The 21015-nt window shown below is 39.9% G+C and overlaps 1 protein-coding gene across 1 annotated transcript in view; it reads right to left on the reverse strand.

Annotated features, from left to right (window-relative positions):
* Positions 1-20076, reverse strand: part of nomo (nodal modulator) — a 60856-nt gene extending 40780 nt beyond the window's left edge. Inside the window, exons 1-12 of the mRNA XM_063059069.1 lie at positions 19914-20076; positions 15177-15266; positions 14433-14478; positions 8991-9091; positions 8572-8675; positions 8408-8480; positions 7647-7799; positions 7219-7356; positions 3794-3883; positions 1813-1918; positions 389-539; positions 94-268 (exon numbers count right to left, since the gene is read on the reverse strand). Of these exons, the coding sequence (XP_062915139.1) occupies positions 94-268; positions 389-539; positions 1813-1918; positions 3794-3883; positions 7219-7356; positions 7647-7799; positions 8408-8480; positions 8572-8675; positions 8991-9091; positions 14433-14478; positions 15177-15266; positions 19914-20057 (1371 nt within the window). The 5' untranslated portion in view covers positions 20058-20076. The remainder of the gene's footprint in view (positions 1-93; positions 269-388; positions 540-1812; positions 1919-3793; positions 3884-7218; positions 7357-7646; positions 7800-8407; positions 8481-8571; positions 8676-8990; positions 9092-14432; positions 14479-15176; positions 15267-19913) is intronic.
* Positions 20077-21015: the final 939 nt, after the last annotated feature.

Raw genomic sequence — 21015 nt, forward strand, 5'->3', positions numbered from 1 at the left:
GTAACATGAAATTAAAAATGAACCAACATTGTACTCCCAGATAAACAAACAAGCAAGCTTCATAAAAGCACATAATTTTCCAAGTTTCTTCACCTGAATGTTATAGGTTCCCGTTTTGGCCTGGAAACAGAATGATCCATGAGAATCTGATTCTGTTATAATCGAAGACTTATCCTTATTTTGAGGAACCATTGCTAATTTATACTTGACTATCTGTTTTAATCCTTCAGGGAAACGTTTGATTGTCACTTGTCCACAGACACTAAAGCTATGAAGCACCAAAAGAAAAACAGAAAATTGTGTTAAAATGAGGTTTGAAAAATATAGCTAACGGTACTAAATATTAATGTATATAATACTTATTTTCTGTATGTTGTAATTCTCCTACCTTGTGGCCAGGATATCAGCCAGCTGAGGTGTATTAGGGGCAATCTTCACAGTAACTGGTTCAAAGAAAATGTGTTCTTTCTGTGTGTTTATGGTGTATGTACCTGCAGTCATGTTTTCAAGCCTGAATGAGCCATCAACCTTTGTAGTCACTGTTCAAAAATGAAAGATGAGTGATAAAGCAAAATTTCTGAAAGAACATGAGAGCCATCCAGAGAGTGTAATAGGCAGAAACTCCTGAAAAATGCCTTTCTGACTTCCATTTATTACATTGTGGTACAAGCTGTTCTAATCTTACTAGTACAAGACATCTACTGTTAAAGAACCATTCCCATTAATTTCCAAAAACTGTGTACAGAAATGACTTGGGTAAAAACAAAGGGGCGTACTGGTAGACATGGTAATGGCCGTTTAACTACACATATGAAAGAACTTATTTCTGTGGCACTCAAATCTAAGTCTTATAGAACCATACTAGTAATGTCTGAAAACTGGGTACAAAAAAAATTGCACAAATAAGTTTCCAATAATAAATTCTGACATTTCAGATATAGATGGAAAAAGCTATTATTTTTCCTGCTAACATAGGTTACCTGTTTGATCTCACTCTTTTTGCAAAATGCGCATCTCTGCACAAATTTAAATGAAGAAGGATATCTCTAGCAGATATAATTAACAGTGAACAGAAATACTGCACTGTAATCTCAAGCTTGTATCCAGGGAGTAATACAAGTAAATGCACCAGAGTCAAAACAAAGTAAAAGCATGTCATTTAATTCATTACTATTTAACTAAGCTTTGACTGTTACATATGTCAGCAGACAGAGGATGAGAGGAAGTCATTAGTGCTCAACAATAACTACTAAATGCAGTCTGCTGAAGTGGGGAAATACATATTTTTTGATATTTTGAAATTTGTTCAAATAGAAGCAGCTTGTTCTTGAAAGGACCAATTCTACAGTTACACTGGACCAATCACTGCTGACTGTACTTTAACAGTAACACCAACAGAAACTACGTTGTCTGGAATCGTGCAGAGGTGATCTCAGATATACAACGGCTTGCTTTCTCTATAAATTTCTTATTGTCTTTCTAACATTTGCGCATCAGAAACAAATAGCACCAATCCTAACTACATTTAGAATCAGGAAGAAATCCTGGCTGTATTTGAAGTTAATAAGGATTGAAATTAATGAGTTGAAAAGATGTAATCACAGAGAGCTTCCATAATGCATTTTCCACTCTAGCATTTGTTCCCTCCCACGCCCACCATCAGGAAGTCTTCCAATGATTAACAAGACAATTTAAGAACTTCAGAGGCATAGAAGAAATATCCTTCTCTAATTAATATAATTCCTCAAATAACAGTTGAACATTATAATGTGTCCTTCTCATAATAGATACAATGCTTCAATTTTTAAATACCTTTGATTTGGTTATTTAGGGTAACAGTAGCACGATGAATTCCTTGTCCGTTCGGCCCATTCAAAACACGGCCAGTGACAGAGAATCCCATCACTCGAAACACTGGCTGCAACAAACATAAGAAACACAAATAGAGCGAGCCCATTCATCCCACTGATTCAGCATTTGACAAGATCATGCCTCAACAGTACTTTAGGGTTCAATTCTACAACCTTAGCTCCCCTGGATATTAAATAATCTGTTGATAATTCCCTTTAATACTCTCACAGTGATAAGAGTCTCCAAGATCTCCTGAGTGAGGACATTTCTTCTCAATCTTAAATGGTCAGCCCCAGATAGTATAATTTTCATTAAAGATTGAGGGCAGGCAATATAGCTAAAGGACTCAGTATAATGTATACCAAAAGATTAGCGGTCTTTAACTCCTTCCAAAAATTTGAATTATCATTACATGTTGACACTGCAGATAGTTTCTCTTGGAAACGCTGCTGAATATCATGAGTCAAAGTGTCCTAGAGAGACAATATTGATTTTCCTTTAACGGTGATTGAATCTGTTTACAATGGCTTAAAGTGACCCAGTTATTCATACTGTATCTAACAAGGCGAAGATCCATTACATACATGGCTTTGGTAATATCTATACATTTTTCCTATCTCAAGCTCCCAGAACAAATCAAGAAAATGTAGTGCAAAAGAGTCTCCAAGTAGCCTTACACTGCAATTCTGTTTACATGATTCTATGCAATTTTTGAAATCTGAAAAATGATCTTTCCTCCTTGGGAATGCTGCTCAAGATCAGAGAGGAACTACTCCTCTACTTCTTTGTCAGTATCAACTGTTTGGAGCACATGTGCTGATAGACAGCAGAAGGCCAGCTGTTACACAGGCAAAATGACGACGAGCAAAAGAACATGAAAAAAAGCATCTGATGCAGAATGGCTGGAATATGCTCCATTATTTCTGCATAAAGATCAGAATCCCCAAGGGATCTACAACTAATCTTCAGTGTATCCTCATGCAAACGCAATGCAATGCTTCGCACAATGTAGAATCTTACAATTCTCATTAAACATTAGGGTGCTCTATCAGCCTACCTCAGGCCTTGGGGACATGACCCATCATAAATCACTAATGAGGGATGGACTTTGAAGAGAGTTCAGCTTCCTTCAGAAAACTGATCCCATGCACTTTGATTGCTTCTGACCTTTGGAAAGTCAGTAAGAGATCTGGGCCCATAATGCAGATTTCATCACTATCCTACTCCACGGATGTAAAACCTGTCAAACTATTCGGAGCACCTCAAGAGACTAGACAGATAACACAAGAACAGAAGGAAATAGAAGTAGTTGGCCCCCTCAGACTTGCCCTGCTATTCAACGTGATGATGACTTATCTGCCCCAAGCCTTGGCACCTGTTCTGTGCCAGTTCACAATGGCTCTCAATTCTGATTTTTCAGACATTTGTCTAATTCTTCTTTAAACACCCTCAGTGATCTAGCCTCCAGAAGATGCTTTTCATCAGGAAGATCAATTCTAAAAATTCCATGATTTGACATCAGGGCACATCTCAACATTTACCTAATATTACAGAAAAATTAGTATTTTATTAAGAGCACTGGTTTCCAGTTAACTACTCTTTGCAATTGAACACCACACAAACGATAAGCTGCTTAGCTGCACTATTTATGCAGACAGGTGGCAAACTGGAATTACAGACTAATGAATTCAGACATCTTATCAATAATTAAGTATACAAAAACAGCTTCATTAATTGTGAAGAGGTTAAGGCACATAATATTATTCTCCCGTAGAAACTAACTGTTTGGCCTTATATTAAAATTGACATGATGTGCACCTGTAGTGATAATGCAAAATATTAATTACTGTTTACACAGCAATAAAAAAACGTGACAACATATGCCAAGGTATGCCTCAGGTTTTCAAACACATTTCACACAAGACATTTTTCAATATCATACCTCAATCCTCAAACTATCATGTCCCACAGAAAAATCGAGCCTTGATGGAGCAACATCAAACGTGATTCTTTCTCCTCTATAAAATGGTATCTAGGGTTTAAACAGTGCATTAAATTTACAGACTTGCAAATTTAGTAAATAAATATCTGAGTGCATATCCAAACAAATATTTGCGAAAAAATTTGAAATATTTTTGCAAATAATTTACAATCTAACCCTAAATTCTGGATGTATACTGCAAAGGCTTAATAAGTAAATCTAAATTAATTGCATAGATTTAGAATTACTTAGATCATAGTTGATTACACGACAGAGAGAATTTCACCCTTACCCTCATGCATGTACGCTAAATGCACAATATGGTAATGATTAGCAGTCATACACAATTTCCAAGATTCCATTCTATTGACATCTTCTAATTTGGATATGAGCTCTTAGCTTACAGGTCCTTCCACCACTTGAAATACCTTTTTTCTTTGGCATGTGCGTGCGTGCAAATCTGTGCGTCTGCGTCTGCGTCTGTGATGATGTCTTTTTCATGGCTTCTACAAGGCGCGGAGCGAGAGAGAGACTGTGTGGTGAGCCACTCTTCACACAGACATTTTCACAGTATTTTTCCCCTTATTTTACGAGGTCGAGTTGCGATCTCGACACTCAACCCGGCACGGATGAAAAGCGTACTCGGGACCCGGGTCCGGCAACAATGTCATTGCGCCACCAGCCGGCCCAGAAAGAAATAGCTTTTCTAACCCACTAATCACAATCATTCAAGACATGTATAATATGACCTTGTTCAGGATCTGAGACCACCAAGTTCATTGAGGGCTGCATTGCATAGGCAAAGATTGAGATTTTAATTAACTTTAGTTTCCTTTATTTTACTAAGTTAGATTTTTCAGTACCTTTGTTATTGTTGTACATCTAAAATGAAAATTATTAAATGGTACATTTCAAGAAAAATAATGTCAACTTATGGCTTCCCTTTGGAATTTACCATGACATCTCTCCAAAGTACCTTTCAAATTCCTTCACAGCTCCTGTGCATATTTTCAGTACTTTTTAATTGTAAATTCAAGTCTGTTATTGCAGCCCACAAATTCAAGTTTTCTAACTAAAATGTATATCAAATATACCCTTGCACCCTTTGTCATCTTCTCCCCACCCTCATGAAGAACATGTTTGTTAGTTGTCCAGAACAAGCTATCTTTTTACAGTTTATTTTCTTTCATGCATAATGGCAACAAGATCTGCATCAAGGACCATTAAGTATATTTCTAGCCCACGATGGCAATGATTTTCAAATGATTTACCTGTTTGAAAGCCATCACCAGATCCAAATCATATTTCAAAATGCTTTTGAGGTGAGAGTTGCAGTATTAAACAAAGAGTGCATCAAAAGGGGGAAAAAATTACTGAAAATAAATGTATTCCAATTTTCAAAGTTTGTGTTAGATTACGTTAAATGAAAATTCCAATTGCAATAGAAAAACGAACAGTCCCCTGAAAAAATGTTCCAAAAGGAATACACAGTAAATGTAAATAGTGGATCTTGAAGAGTGCTATAGGACAGAGAACCAGAGGGATACAAGTATAGGTACGTAGCTCCCTGAAAGTAGTGATACATGTATATGAGGGTGGTGAAGGTGAAGCTGACAGGTTTGCCTTCATCATTCATAATATTGAGTACAGGAAGTACTTTGGAAACAGTACAGATCACCGGTGAGACTACACTTGAAGTACTGCATGTAGTTCTGTTTGATCAGCTATAGGAAAGTTGTCAATATGCTGGAAAGATGCAATAAAGATTCACTAGGTTGTAACTGGGACTGAAGGGCTTGTGTTATAATGAGAGGCCTGATAAGTTGGGATTTTTTTTTTCTGTGCATTAGAGACTGAGAGGGTGACTGTTCAGACATGTATAATATCATGAGGGGCTTAATTAAGATAGACAGACAACATCTTTCTCCCCAAGGTGGGGGTTGGAGGTGGGCTAAATGACATAAGATACAAGGTGAGAGGGGAAACATTTTCACAAAGAGGGTGGTGGATGTATGGAATCAGCTATGAGAGAAAACTGTAGAGACAAACACAATTAAAACATTTAAAAGATATTTAGACAGGTCCATGGATTTAGATTTAGAGCAGGGTTTCCCAACCCTTTTTTATGCCATGGACCAATACCATTAAGCAAGGGGTCTGTGGACCCCAGGTTCGGAACCCCTGGTTGAAAGGATTATGGACCAAACACAGGCAAATACGAGTGGCTCGGATTGACACTTTGGTTAGAATAAACAAGCTGGGATGATTAAATGACCTGTTTCCGTACTATATAATTACAACTCCCTGATAGATCACTTGAGACATCTGGTGGCCAAAGCTGGTGATAGCAGACAGTCTAAAGAAATCTTTGTATGGAAAAAGCACAGTCCTGCTTAACTTATATCATACAGGAGGTAATTTAACCTTTCAAATCCATACCTCTCCCAAAAGAGGAATGCCATAGACCCAACCTCTCATATTTCTCTATAGTCCTGCAGCCTATTTTGTCTCAGGCCTTTCAATTCCCCTTTAATTCCTAAGGGAGTTTACAGTAGCCAATTAACGTCCCATCTTGCCTTTGGGATGAGGCAGAAAACTAGCACCCTTTGACTGCCTTTTAATCTCACCACGACCCTCTGTTTCCTATGATTCTAAAAGGCAGCAGCAAAAGGTGAGAACCTGGAGGGAGTTGGGGACAGCAGCATCCCGGAAAGACAGAGGACTGTGGGATACTGGAATCATATACAAGAGCACACTATATGCTCTTGGAAGTGAGAAAACTAGGTAAAGAAGAACTCCAACATCCAGCGCTCTCAGAACTTTAATGGCACCAGACTGGCAGATTTTCCAAACAATTGGAGTTATTTCCATTAATAATCCAAAACACTTCTCGTTCACCTTTTTTTGCTAAGCTGTTACACAGCAATTAATTTTCCCAGAGAACCAAGTGAGTTTAAAGTGATCACAGTAAACTGGGTCTGGTGAGTTTAAAAAATACAAGTGTGGAAATACAGCACCAGTGAGTTAAAAAAAAAGCCTGGCCTCAGTGAGTTTAAGAAGGAACATGCAAGTCGAGAGTGTAGGTCACAGGGACAGATGAGCCAGATGGCAAACCAGCAGGATTTCTAATTGTCCAATAGCAGCTTTTCACAGTTTTACTGTAATTCAAAATTAGATGGAAATCGATAAATGAAGATGCTGGAGATCTGAAATAAAAAAGTAAAACATTTTCCTTTCCTAGATTACACACAGATAACAGAATAGTCTATTACCTCCATAAAATCCAAAATTAATTTACTACATGTGCATTTGTAATGTGATCTTGTGAAGAGCTTCAAAACCAAAAAGTAGCAATACTGCTAAAGAATTATTCATTGTGTACTTGCCACTGTATATTCTCCACTGGGAAGGGATGAAAAAATAAATGATCCATCTTCTCCTGACACAACGCTGCACAGGAAAGATGATGCTTCGTCTGGTGCTTGAAATCCTTCAACTGGAGACAAATTGCATCCAGCAACATCCTACCAACAAGGAAGGAATGATAATTGTCAAAAACAATCACTGCACAAGATGAAGAACAGCAGCAACTGAAATGCTTTCAATGAGATCAAGCATAGGTTCAATCTTCTGAGGATTACTCCTTCACATTTAGACTCAAGGCTTTAGAAGAAAATGAAATGCATACATTTCTAAAAAGCTAATTATCAGATTTTATGAATTCAGATACAAATTGTAAATAACCAATGAACTTAACCTGCTACAAAATACAATTGACAGCTTCTCACAGTAAAGTCACATTATTCTCTCTCACCTCTTTGGAGACCAATGAGGAGAACAGTAGAAACACTACTCCCTTCATTGGCTCACCATCACTTCGCACAGAGCCCAAAACGTCATATCCAGCAACTACCAAAGAATCAACTATGTTTGCATTAGAATTCATCACCTGCACTGAAGTAGATGCCTGAACAACAAAAGCAAAATAAATCAGTTAAAATTCAAAATATCTAAATGCAGTGAAATTCAGTTTTCAACTAAAAATTCCAAATATGGGTACATTAATACTGCAAGCATGGTCTGAAAACTTATTTATGGTATAGCTTAGAGAATGACAAATATAAAGTAATTTATATGGCCAAAATCTAATTCAGGGGTTCAGGCAAAGACAAAGGAAACGTGTACAACTTGAGCACTTTATAACCATTATTTCAGCTACAAGGTTAGGCTGTGGTCTAATTATGTTTTGATATAATATACATTATATTATACATTATGAACTTTACCACTTGCTATAGTGTTTATACGCACTGTGCATGCAAGCCCTGAAGTAATAGGCCAGTATCAGTTATGCATGAAGGCATGTGTTAATAAATGATCATGGGACGGTTACATTTCAGTGAGGCAATTGCCACACATTGAGGTAATTGCCGTACATCATGAAATTCTATGGCCATCACACATAGTAATAACTACACGATTTCTGCACGGACAATCATAAAAATGAATCACTTTCAGAATTTCCCACATGACCTACTACAAGGTATTTACCGAAACAATTAGAGCTAAACCTACTTTTTGAAGAGTCCAGGTAGGGTGAGAAGCAAATATTTCATAGTCACCAGGCAACACTCTTGTAAATGCATATCTACAAAGAGAGAGAAAATATTGATTCCTTTTAGAATGAATTTATAATGTCTTTACCATCCTGTTAAAACCACTATTAAACATATACATACTTTCCTCCAATTTGAGTCAATGAAGTCTGATCTATATCTGTTCCAGCCTTTCTCAATGTAACATGAACACCAGCAGGTCCTAAACTTTGACCTTTGCTTAACACCTGAGAAAACAGGACATTACAAATATTTACAAAATTTACTTTATTCACTGGTAGTGTGTTAAGAGGAATTCATGAATAAATGTTTATTTTCAACTACAAGTTAATTCCCAAGTTTCCAGCAATGAAGACGAAATTACAATTGTGGATATTCAAAATAATTAGAATTAAAAGGTCTAAAGTATCAGAGGCCTCCTTCACCAAATACAGTAATAATATCAAGTGTCATTTTGTTCTACAATGTTCCACACCATCTCCAAAGAACCTTTGTTCAGAATTTATCAATGAACAAAAATACAAAATAAAAACACTTCTTACCTTTCCAGAAACAGAAAATCCAGTAAACATAAAATTTATGTCCTCGCCTTTGGTGCAAATATCATTAACGCCATCTATATGAAGATCCACATTTGTAGGTTCTGGTTGCATAGGAGGAGAGAAAAACAAGAGTTCTTTTAAAGCTAACAAATACTTCTACATTACCAGCAAACTCCTTGTGGCATCATTCAAAGCTAGAGAAATACAATTTCACATGAAATATCTGCCTCCTTTTGTCATGAGATCTAATTATTAAAGTAAACAGTACCAGAGCTTTAATCAGTAAGATAACTGATTTGAATGTATGAAAGAACAATACAAGAACATTCAAAATGTAACAATGAATGAAACTGGTGCAGAAAAAGGTCAGTCAGCTTGCAAACTTGTATTGCTATTAATTGAGATTATAGCTAATCCAATACTGGCTAACACCACTTTCCCATTCTCTCTCTCCATCTCCTTGAATCCCTTGTGGTTCAAATGTCTCTGCCTCACATGTTTAATGACTCCACTTTCACAGCTTTCTGAGGTGGAAAACTCGAAAGAGCCACAAACCTTCGAGAAAATAAATTTTTCATCTGCATCTGAAATGTGTGACTTTTTATTGTGCAATGCCACTTAATTCTAGACACCCCACCATGGACAATATTCTCAGTATCTACCCATCAATCACTATCAAAGATTTTGTGCTTCTGTAACAACACTTCTCATTCTTCTGTACTTCAATGAACATTACTTTAACCTTTCTTCAAATGTTAACCCCTTAATCCCAGAAATTAATCTATAGAAAACCTTTGGTACACTGACTCCAATACAAGCACTATCTTCGTAAAATATCAAGATCAAAACTATACGCAGGACTCCAGGTACAGTGTCAGAAGTATCCTGTAAAATTGCAGGCTGTTAGCTCCACCTAGTGGTTAATAACTACTCTTTACAAAAAATTGTTTTGAACAACACCAAGTTTAATATAATTGGAATAAATTACCATTAATATCACTTGAGGACTTTTTGAAAAATATCTTGAAGAATTTTAAGGAATCAGTTGAACATGTAACATACAAAGTAATATATTCAGATTTATTTCAATTACCTGCCTTCCAAAAATAGAACTATTATTTTTAACAATTTCACAAGTGCTTTAACATTATTTAAAGAAAAACCTGTTTCCAGATACAAAAAGTCTGTATCAAGTGGATCTTGGGGGATGTAACAGACACACCAGTGAGAAATTACCCTATTTCAGGAAGCTTTAAGGCAATAATCAAATATCTCAAGAGCAGTTGAAAGCTGCCACTAAATCACACCATGACAGTCTCAACAAAATTAAATCAAATATTTTTATTGTTTTGACAATTGGAAATTTATTCAGTCTGGCCTGCAAAGTCTAGACCCATCACTGTGACTGATTATTATAACCACTTCTTTAATTCAGATGCAAATAGAAATGGATAATTAATGTCAGCGTTGTCAGTAGGTAGGGATGCAGGATCAGCTAATGAGTTGTAGCTGCATAAAATGGGTGCTGGTGGAGTCCATTGTGGTTCCTGGTCACTACATCTTCAGCAAGTGTTGCTGCTCAATGAACTGAGGTTCAAAGTTGATAACCTCAAATACCACAACACATCAGGGAGGGAAAGAGTTACATAGACATTGTTTCACTATAACAACTATTAGATCAACTGCTTCAAATTCAGTCTGTGGTCAGAGACAAGGGGGTGTGACTGTGGATGTGGCAAGATGTTGCATCCAAACAGCAAGGTTCAGCTTCTGAGATGGAGCTTCTGCTCTTGTCCAACAAGTCTGAGATTCTTGCTCCTTGTGAGGGTGAGTGGGAGCTGTGTGAAGGATGAGCAACTTAACCATGCCACAATGCTTTAGGGAACCATTTGGTGGTGATGCAGAGGAAGAGTAGAGAAATGTAGTTGTAATTGGAGATAGCACATTCAGAGGAATGGTCACAATTCTTGTTGCAAGGATCAAGAGTCCCAAAGGCTGTCTTCAGGACATCTCATCTGACCTGCAGAGGAACTTGAAGAGGGAGGGCAAAGATCCATTTATCATGGTCCATGTAGGTAGAATAAGAGGTTCTACTAAGGGATCATGAGCAGCCAGGGGCTAAATTAAAAATCACTGGACTGCTACCTGAGCCAAGCGCATATCGGCACAGAGTCAATAAGATACGAGTTAAATACATGGCTCAAAGACCAGTGCGGACGAAGTGAGTCTAAGTTCACTGGATATTCATATCAGTAATGGGGAAGGTAGAAGCTGCTCCAACAGGACGAGCTCAACTTGAACCAGGCTGGATTCCCATTCATGGCAAATTATATAACTAGGGCAGCGGATAGGGCTTTAAACTGAATAGCATGGGTTGTGTATAAAGGAAGGAGAGTATGGAAGAGGTTAATGAAGTCTTCAGAATAAAAAAAGACAGTAAGTTTAGAAAGAAATAAGAATTTAACTTCAGGCAACATAAAGAAAATCTTGAGAAAAGGGGTTGTGAATACAGGATTGAAAGTGTTCTATATGAATGTACACAGCATACAAAACAAGGTAGATAAGCTTATAGTACAGTTAGAAATTAGCTGAAACAGCTAATATATGATAGCACCGTAGAGTCATAGCTGAATAAAGATCACAGCTGGGACCTAAACACACAAGGATACACATCCTATCGAAAAGACAGGCAGGTGGGCAGAGTTAGTGGGGTGGTTCTAGTGTCGCAGTTAGCATGATGATATTCAAGCTCAGGGCATACCAGAGCTCAATTCTGGCACCGACTGTAGGAGTTTGTATGCTCTCCCTGTGAACCACATGCGTTTCCCCAGGTACTCCAGTTTCCTCCCACAAACCAAAGACATACCAGCTAGCAGGTTACATGGTCATCGTAAATTGTCCTGTGATTAAATAGGTGTGTTACTAGGCAGTGCTGCTTAGAAAAATTCTTCTGGATACAGTTAAGAAACTAAAAGGCATCCGTTAGTCTTGCAAGACCATGGATCTGCACCTGGAAAGTCTTCACTCTCCAGGGCACAGGCCTGGGCAAGGTTGTATGGAAGACCAGCAGTTGCCCATGCTGCAAGTCTCCCCTCTCCACGACACCAATGTTGTCTAAGGGAAGGGCATTAGGACCCATACAGCTTGGCACCAGTGTCGTCGCAGATCAATGTGTGATTAAGTGCCTTGCTCAAGGACACAACACGTTCCCTCGGCTGCGGCTCGAACTCACGACCTTCAGGTAGCTAGTCCAATGCCTTAACCACTTGGCCAAGTGCCCACACAGTTAAGAAACTACAAGAGTAAAAAGACTCCAAAGCAGGATATATACAAACCTTTGTATAGTAGCCAGGATATGGGGTACAAATTAAAAGAGGAGATAGAAAAGGCATGTGAGAAATGGAATGTTACAGCAGTCACAAGGATTTCAATATGCAGATACACTGCAGAAATCAGACTGGCACTGGATCCCAAGAGAATGAATTTGTAGAATGCCTTTAAGATAGCTTTTTGGATTTGGTGTTGTGCATTGAATAAGATTTGCTTAGAATTCACTCTGCAGTTGAGAGGGATAAACTAAAACTAGATGTATCACTATTACAGGTGAGTAAATGCAACTACAAAGGCATGAGAGAGATCTGGCTAAAGCTGATTGGAAGGAGGCCCTAGGGAACAGTAGCAGGAGTTTCTGGAAGTAAATTGGAAGATGGAGGATCATTTCATCTCAAAAAGTAGCAGTGTTTTAGAGGGAGAATGAGCAACCATGGCTGACAACAGAAATCGAGGACAACATAAAAGCAAAAGAGTGCAATACAATAGTGCAAAAATTAGCAGGAATCTAAAGGATTAAGCAACTTTCAGAAACCAAAGGCAAATAAAAAAAATAAGGGGCGAAAAGATGGACAGAACAATACAGCACAGTACAGTATAGACCCTTTGGCCTATGATGTTGTGCCAACTTATTAACCTATTCCAAGGTCAATCTAACTCTTCCTTCCCAATGCTTTCATCCATTGGTCTAGTTAAGTCTGTTAAATGTCTCTAATGTATCTGCCTCTACTACCACCGCTGGCAATGCATTCCACGCAACCACATGCCGTTCCTGGTTGGCAGCTCAGGACTAGTGGTGTTCCGCAAGGATTGGTGTTGGGTCTGCTACTTCTCACTTTGTATGAGAATGATCAAGATGATAGAATCAATGGTTTTTGTGACCATGTTCACAGATGATGAAAAGACAGATGGAAGGTCACGTAGTGCTGCGAAAACAGGGAGTCTACGTAAGAACTTGGGCAAGGTGGGAGAATGGACAAAGAAGTGGCAGATGAAATACAGTATAGTAAAGTATATGGTCACGCACTTTGGTAGAAGGAATAAAGGTATGGACTATTTTGTAAATGGGGGTGCAAAGGGACTTGGGAGTCCTAGTGCAGGATTCCTCAAAGGGTGAGTCAGTAGTAAGGAAGGCAAATGCAATGTTAGCATTCACTTTGGGAGGACTAGAATATAAATGCAAGGATGTAAAGCTGAGGTTTTATAAGGCATTGGTCTGACCACAGTTGGAATATTGTGAGTAGTTTTGAGCCCCATATCCAAGGAAGAAAGTGTTAGCAATGGAGAAAGCCCGGAGGTTTACAAGAATTATACTGGGGATGAAAGGGTTAACATTGAGGAGTGTTTTTGATGGCTCTAGGATAGTACTCACTAAAGTTCAGGAGAATGATGGGGGGGGGGGGGATCTCATTGAAATCTACCTAATACTGAAAAGCCTAAATTGAGTTAACATGATAAGGATTATTCCAATAATGGCAGAGTTTAAGTCCAAAGGGCAAGTCTCATAATAAACGTATGTCCCTTTAGAACAGAGATGAGGTGGAATTTCTTTAGTGAATTGGTGGTGATTCTGTGGAATACATTGCCACGGTCAGCTGTGAAGGCCAAATCATTAAGTATACTTAAAGCGAAAATTCTCATTCAATAAGGGTGTTGAAAATTTCCAGTTGGAAGACAGGCGAATAGGGTTCAAAGGGAATAATAAATCAGCCATGATCAAAAGCATACTTGGTGCACTGAATAACCTAATTCCACTCAATGTCTTAAAGTAACATCCATATTCCACTCCAATGTCTTAAAGTAACATCCATATGATATCAACATACAAGATATATTTTGTAGCTAAGCAAATATGGTAATTATAAAAAAAATTCATATACTGGTTTGGCATTCATACCTGATCACGATTCATTATAAATAACACTGGCTATACAACAACATTCACAAACAAAACTGTGGTCTGGAAAAAATGTTCTCTAATGGTCATTAGGTTAAACTATACTATCATTCAGGACCATTTCATGCAAAGAAGCAAAATTAGCTAAAGAACGATGCAGGAATATCACAAAGATGAGAGCTGATTTTTGTCATGCACATTTGAAGAGCACTCACCAAAACTCCACCCTAGGGGAGGCTCAATCTTTAAAATGAAATCCCCCTAGAGAGGAAAGAAACACATCATAAAATTTTGAGCAACCAGAATGTACAGATGCAGTACAGAGTTAGCCCTTCAACCCCTTTGAGCCACACCACCAACAACCCCCGATTTAATCCTAGCCTAATCAAAGGACAATTTACAATGACCAATTAATCTACTAACTGGTATGTCGTTGGATTGTGGGAGGAAACCACAGCACCCGGTGGAAATACACACATTCCAGCTGGCATACAAATTCCTTAGAGAAAATGCCAGGAATGAACTCTGAACTTCAACGCACCAAGCTGTAATATGTCGAGCTAAATGTTACACTACAAGGGCATATTTGTGACAGATGCCATAGGACAAAGCACAGTTACACTGAAAGTGGGCAATGCACTAATGCAATAATTAATCTACAGTTAGCAATGCCCAACACCAGAATATTTTATGAAATTTAGAGAATTAATTACATTTGTAAAGTAAATAACCTTATTTCTTCATTAAGACCATACACAGTTGCACAAACTGATCATATTACCATTGTTCAAATAACTAGTCAGTACGTCTCTCAAAAATGAAATATTCATTAAGGAAGTGTGAAACATTATATCAATAAATTGGAATCTGGAGTCAGAATTTGTCACAAGCAAACGGATATGAACAAACTGATTCTTACAGCCATAAAGTTAATGTCAATCGCTTTTAATATTTGCTACCTTATCATACAGAGGAATCATGAAGTAACCATTGTTGGGAGCACAATCCGTCTGGTATTTCAGCGTTCCCTGCTTCGTGTATAGTTTAATCTGTAAAGTAATCACAATATTCCTTTAATGTAGAGAAAAAAAATTAAGTATGGTTCTGAAACATCAATTCAAAGGACATTTGTTCATGAATTCCTTTACACTTGTTAAACATAATTCAAACATTCCCAATGAAATTTATTCTACATTTTTACCCCAAATACATAGACCAACATCAATGCAGAGAGATAGAACAGTCTAAAATCAGTATCCCAGAAAAATTCCATTTTAGATCAGCCATAATATGAATGAATGGCAGGACAAGCTCAAGGAGTTGAATCCCCGACTGTGCCATCCGACCGGAGGGATTTTCGATGTCTCGCAAGACGATCCAGGTATTCCCTAACTGAAAACCTTGGATGAATTATGAGGTCAAGTCCCTTTTAAAGGCTAGAGCTGCGGCTTTTAGGTCCGGGGTTACCAGTCGCTACAAGGAATCCAGGCGTGAACCACGGAAAGCCATTAAGGGCACCAAGAGGCAATATCGAGCCAAGTTGGAAGCCCAGGCTAACCACAGGGATGCCAGTAGACTATGGCAGGGTCTAAATGAGATCACTGGCCGCAAAGAAAAGGCTGGGAATATCAATAACTATGGCGCTTCTCTTCCTGATGAACTTAACGTATTCTACGCAAGATTCGAACAGAAGAGGAGCATCCCGCCCCCCCCCCCCGGATGAACCGGACCTGGTGGCATCAAGATTCATCGTCACCGAGGAGGACATTAGAAGGGCCTTCCTGAAGATAAATCCAAGGAAGGCGACGGGCCCAGATGGTGTCCCGGGACGGGTTCTCCGGGCCTGTGCAAGTGAGCTAGCTGGAGTGTTTGCTGACATCTTCAACTGCTCCTTGCTTCGGTCTAAGATCCCCTCATGTTTTAAGAAGGTAACGATAATCCCAGTGTCGAAGAACAGCAAGGTGGCATGCCTGAATGACTATCAACCTGTGGCTCTGACATCAATTGCTATGAAGTGCTTCGAGAGATTGGTTATGGCACACATCAACCACAGCCTACCGGTCAACCTCTTATGCTTTGCAATTCGCCTACCGGAGCAACAGGTCAACGGTAGATGCCATCTCTCTGGCCCTACATTCCTCCTTAGAACACCTGGAGAATAAAGACGCATATGTAAGGCTCCTTTTCATTGACTACAGCTCTGCCTTTAATACCATCATTCCAAATAAACTGATTCCTAAGCTCCAGAACCTGGGCCTTAGCACTCAGATCTGCAGCTGGATCTTCAACTTCCTCACAGACAGGACCCAGGCTGTAAAAATAGGGGACAAGCTCTCCTCTACAATCATGCTGAGCACTGGTGCCCCACAAGGCTGTGTACTCAGCCCCCCCTTGCTGTACTCACTGTACACCCATGATTGTGGAGCCAAGTTTCCATCAAACTCAATATACAAGTTTCCTGATGACACAACAATTGTAGGCCGTATCTCGGGTAATGTTGAGTTTGAGTAGAGAGGAAATTAAGAACCTGGTGGCATGGTACGAAGACAATAACCTATCCCTCAACGTCAGCAAGATGAAGGAATTGGTTGTTGACTTCAGAAGGAGTAGCGGACCTCACAACCCAATTTACATCGGTGGTGCGCAAGTGGAACAGGTCAAAAGCTTTAAGTTCCTCAGAATCAATATCACAAGTAACCTGACTTGGTCCAACCAAGCAGAGTTCACTGCCAAGAAGGCCCACCAGCACCTTTACTTCCTGAGAAAACTAAAGAAATTTGGCCTTCCCCCTAAAACCCTCACTAATTTTTATAGATGCACCGTAAAAAGCATTCTTCTAGGGTGCATCACAACCTGATATGGAAGTTGTCCGGTCCAAGACCGAAAGAAGCTGCAGAAGATCGTGAACACAGCGCAGCACATCACACAAACCAATCTTCCGTCCTTGGACTCACTTTACACCGCACGCTGTCGGAGCAGTGCTGCCAGGATAATTAAGGACACGACCCACCCAGCCAACACACTTTTCGTCCCTCTTCCCTCTGGGAGAAGGCTCAGGAGCTTGAAGACTCGTACAGTCAGATTTGGGAACAGCTTCTTTCCAACTGTGATAAGACTGCTGAACGGATCCTGACCCGGATCTGGGCCACACCCTCCAAATATCCGGACCTTTTTCTGCACTACTTTACTTTCCATTTTTCTATTTTCCATTAATGATTTATAATTTAAATTTTTAATGTTTACTAATTTTTACTATTTTTAATACTTAATATTTGTAATCAAGGGAGATGAAAGCACAGAATCAAATATCGCTGTGATGATTGTACGATCCAGTATCAATTGTTTGGCGACAATAAAGTATAATCAACCCTTACAGTGCTTCCTCCATTTTTGCAGCAAATATGATGGGCCAACATCTCAATTTTTCACAGTTCTCTTCTACAATCACATATGCATCCCCACAGGAATTGTCAATGTGGTGAAACAATTTATAGTTGACAGTTCTGGTTCAATGCTAGTGCTGTCAAATTGTGAGGTCATGTCTCTTACGTCGTGGGTTACAACCATAGAACAAAATGGCTGGAGTTGCTTAGCATTTTCGCGCAAGCGTGTTTATTTAGAGCATCAAAAATCAAACTGACAAAAATTAGCAAAAATAGTGAAAAGAAAACTACCAATATTTCTAAAAAGATATTTGCCACAAAAAAACAATTATAGCTACATACTATGTCCAGTGTGGGCTCTCTCTCCCCTACCAAGAGCAATCAGCCCATTTTTTAAGCACCAAGACATACCGTCTTTCCAAGACCCAGCTCCCTCTTATTGCTTCTCTTCTCCAATAGAATAAGACAAAGCAGGTAACCCAGTTTGCCCACCTTCATCACATTACAGCCAGACAATTGGTTGTTACCTCCAATTTCCACTTAAAGAATGTGGAGCATCATAGTTACTAATAGTGGAATTATTTAGTCTTGACAGGTAATACAAAGAACTTATTCCCATGCAGAACATATTATATTTTGATATCTTAACTGAGACCTGTTATTTGGTATTAACACAGTAACAGCTGCTATCTTGCCTGCCATTGAGGCCCTAGAAATTGGAGGCACCTTTAACTACACATGTCCAGTCTTATTCCTTTCAATTCATTGGGCCACTGAGACCTTAGATCTCTTTTATGCAACTTCTCAATTAGTCACTGCAGCTTTAATAATGTAACTTTGCCACACTGTCCCTTCCCTCATGACTGGTTATTTTTTAAAAAGAAATGTAGTACGGTAGCAGGCCCTTCCAACCCAACCAGTCCATGCCACCCAATTGCACCCATGTGACCAATCACTCCCATACTGGCTATTCTATATTGGCTTCTTGTATTTTTTTAAGAACTGATTTTAAAGTTCTCATGTTTTTAAACTCTTAATGCTCTGGGGTCAGAGTACATCACAGAAACACGTTTGTTTTATAATCCTGCTCGAGCTCTCAGGACTTCTTCTGCCAGACTTTAAAATTAAACAATCTCCCTCAAAAGATAATTGGCAGGTCAGCTTTTTAAGAACCAGGCGCCTAAACTGTGGAATTCAATACCTAAAGCCATAAGAGATGCAGGCTCAGTTGGCACTTTTAAACACCAGCTCAAAACCTATTTAATTAACTTTGCTTTTAACTAACATCGTTTTGTCTTTTTTCATGTTTGCACTTTTATTCCATAGTAAAGCACTTTGAACCACATCAACAAAAGGAAATCTGCAGATGCTGAAATTTCAAGCAACACACATAAAAGTTGCTGGTGAACGCAGCAGGCCAGGCAGCATCTCTAGGAAGTGGTACAGTCGACGTTTCGGGCCGAGACCCTTCGTCAGGACTAACTGAAAGAAGCGGTTAGTCCTGACAAAGGATCTCGGCCGGAAACGTCGACTGTACATCTTCCTAGAGATGCTGCTTGAACAACATTATCTGTAGGAAAAGTGCTCTTTAAAGTTATTATTAATCAATCTACTAAGCCAACTGTACCTCTGGAAAGTGGGAGGAAACCCACTTGAAAAAGTGTAACGCTAACTACTACAACACTTTCCACTTCCTTTGATCCAGAAGTTTATCCTTTGATCAATCCTGTTTCTTCAGTTGACTCGTTATCAACTTCATTTCCTAAAGTTTCTTAATTCTCAGAGAGCTTCACAGACCATGAACCAAAAATGCATATGGCAACGCAGGTTCAAAGTAACAGCACTGTGCGCTCTTCTGCTCTTTTCTGTACTAAGATTGCTGCTTGACTATTTTGATTATCACAAGACTAGACCAGAGAAAAAAACCGGAGAAACAGGAACGGGAGGCGCAGCAAGGAGTGAAGAGGCAGGCTAGCCAGGTAGGTAGAGGTGAGAGGGAGGCACTGGCCGGGGTTGGGGAGTATGGTCGGAAGGCAACTGCCGCCTAAGCGGTGGGCGTGTTTGGGAGGTAACTGCCGGCCAGGTGGGGGAAGACACCTGTCAGGTAAATGCAGCACGTAATATCCGGGCAAAGGAATGCGTCTCTGACAGGGCAGTACTCCCACCGTGAGTTCAGAAGGACCACAATCTGACGAAGACGGCTCCTTTTGCCCCCGATATGAATCACTGGGTGAGAGAAACCAGACTCTCTCCCCGATCCCGGCTGCCCCGCTCGGGGCTTTACAGCCAACAGCAACCCGGGCCTGCACTCACCTCAATTAACGAGTAATTAATCTCCACGTCGGATTTCACGAATCCCCCGCACCCCACCACGATATCCTCGCCCCGAGCCAGATGGCAGCTGAGCGCTGTAAGCAACCGCAGAACTGCCGCCAGCCCCAGTAACCCCCTCGCCATACCGCCAGTCCCTGCTGCTGTCCGCGCGCATGCGCCGCCAACTTGGTCCGGTCGTCCCAGACCGGGAAGATCCCAGGACATCGCCAACCAGCGGAACCAGAGTCTCCTGCAACCGGTGAACAGCCCGGCGAAAAGGCAAATCAGAATCAGAATCAGTTCTATTATCACCGGCATGTGACGTGGAATTTGTTAACTTAGCAGCAGCACTTCAATGCAATACATAATCTAGCAGAGAGAAAAAAAATAATAAATAAAATAAACATATTATAATAATAATAAGTAAATCAATTACTCTATACGTATACACATCAAAGTTGCTGGTGAACGCAGCAGGCCAGGCAGCATCTCTAGGAAGAGGTACAGTCGACGTTTCGGGCCGAGACCCTTCGTCAGGACTAACTGAAGGAAGAGCTAGTAAGAGATTTGAAAGTGGGAGGGGGAGGGGGAGATCTGAAATGATAGGAGAAGACAGGAGGGGGAGGGATGGAGCCAAGAGCTGGACACCCATTCCCATTCTGATATGTCTATCCACGGCCTCCTTTATTGTAAAGATGAAGCCACACTCAGGTTGGAGGAACAACACCTTATATTCTGTCTGGGTAGCCTCCAACCTGATGGCATGAACAATGACCTCTCTAACTTCCGCTAATGCCTCACGTCCCCCTCGTACCCCATCCATTATTTATTTATATACACACATTCTTTCTCTCTCTCTCCTTTTTCTCCCTCAGTCCCCTTGCCCATCCTCTGGGTTTTTCCCTCCCTCCCCCTTGTCTTTCTTCCCGGACCTCCTGTCCCATGATCCTCTCATATCCCCTTTGCCAATCACCCGTCCAGCTCTCGGCTCCATCCCTCCCCCTCCTGTCTTCTCCTATCATTTTGGATCTCCCCCTCCCCCTCCCACTTTCAAATCTCTTACTCTTCCTTCAGTTAGTCCTGACGAAGGGTCTCGGCCCGA

This window comes from Mobula hypostoma, chromosome 9 (assembly GCF_963921235.1).
Source record: "Mobula hypostoma chromosome 9, sMobHyp1.1, whole genome shotgun sequence".
In the NCBI taxonomy this organism is placed as follows: domain Eukaryota; kingdom Metazoa; phylum Chordata; class Chondrichthyes; order Myliobatiformes; family Myliobatidae; genus Mobula; species Mobula hypostoma.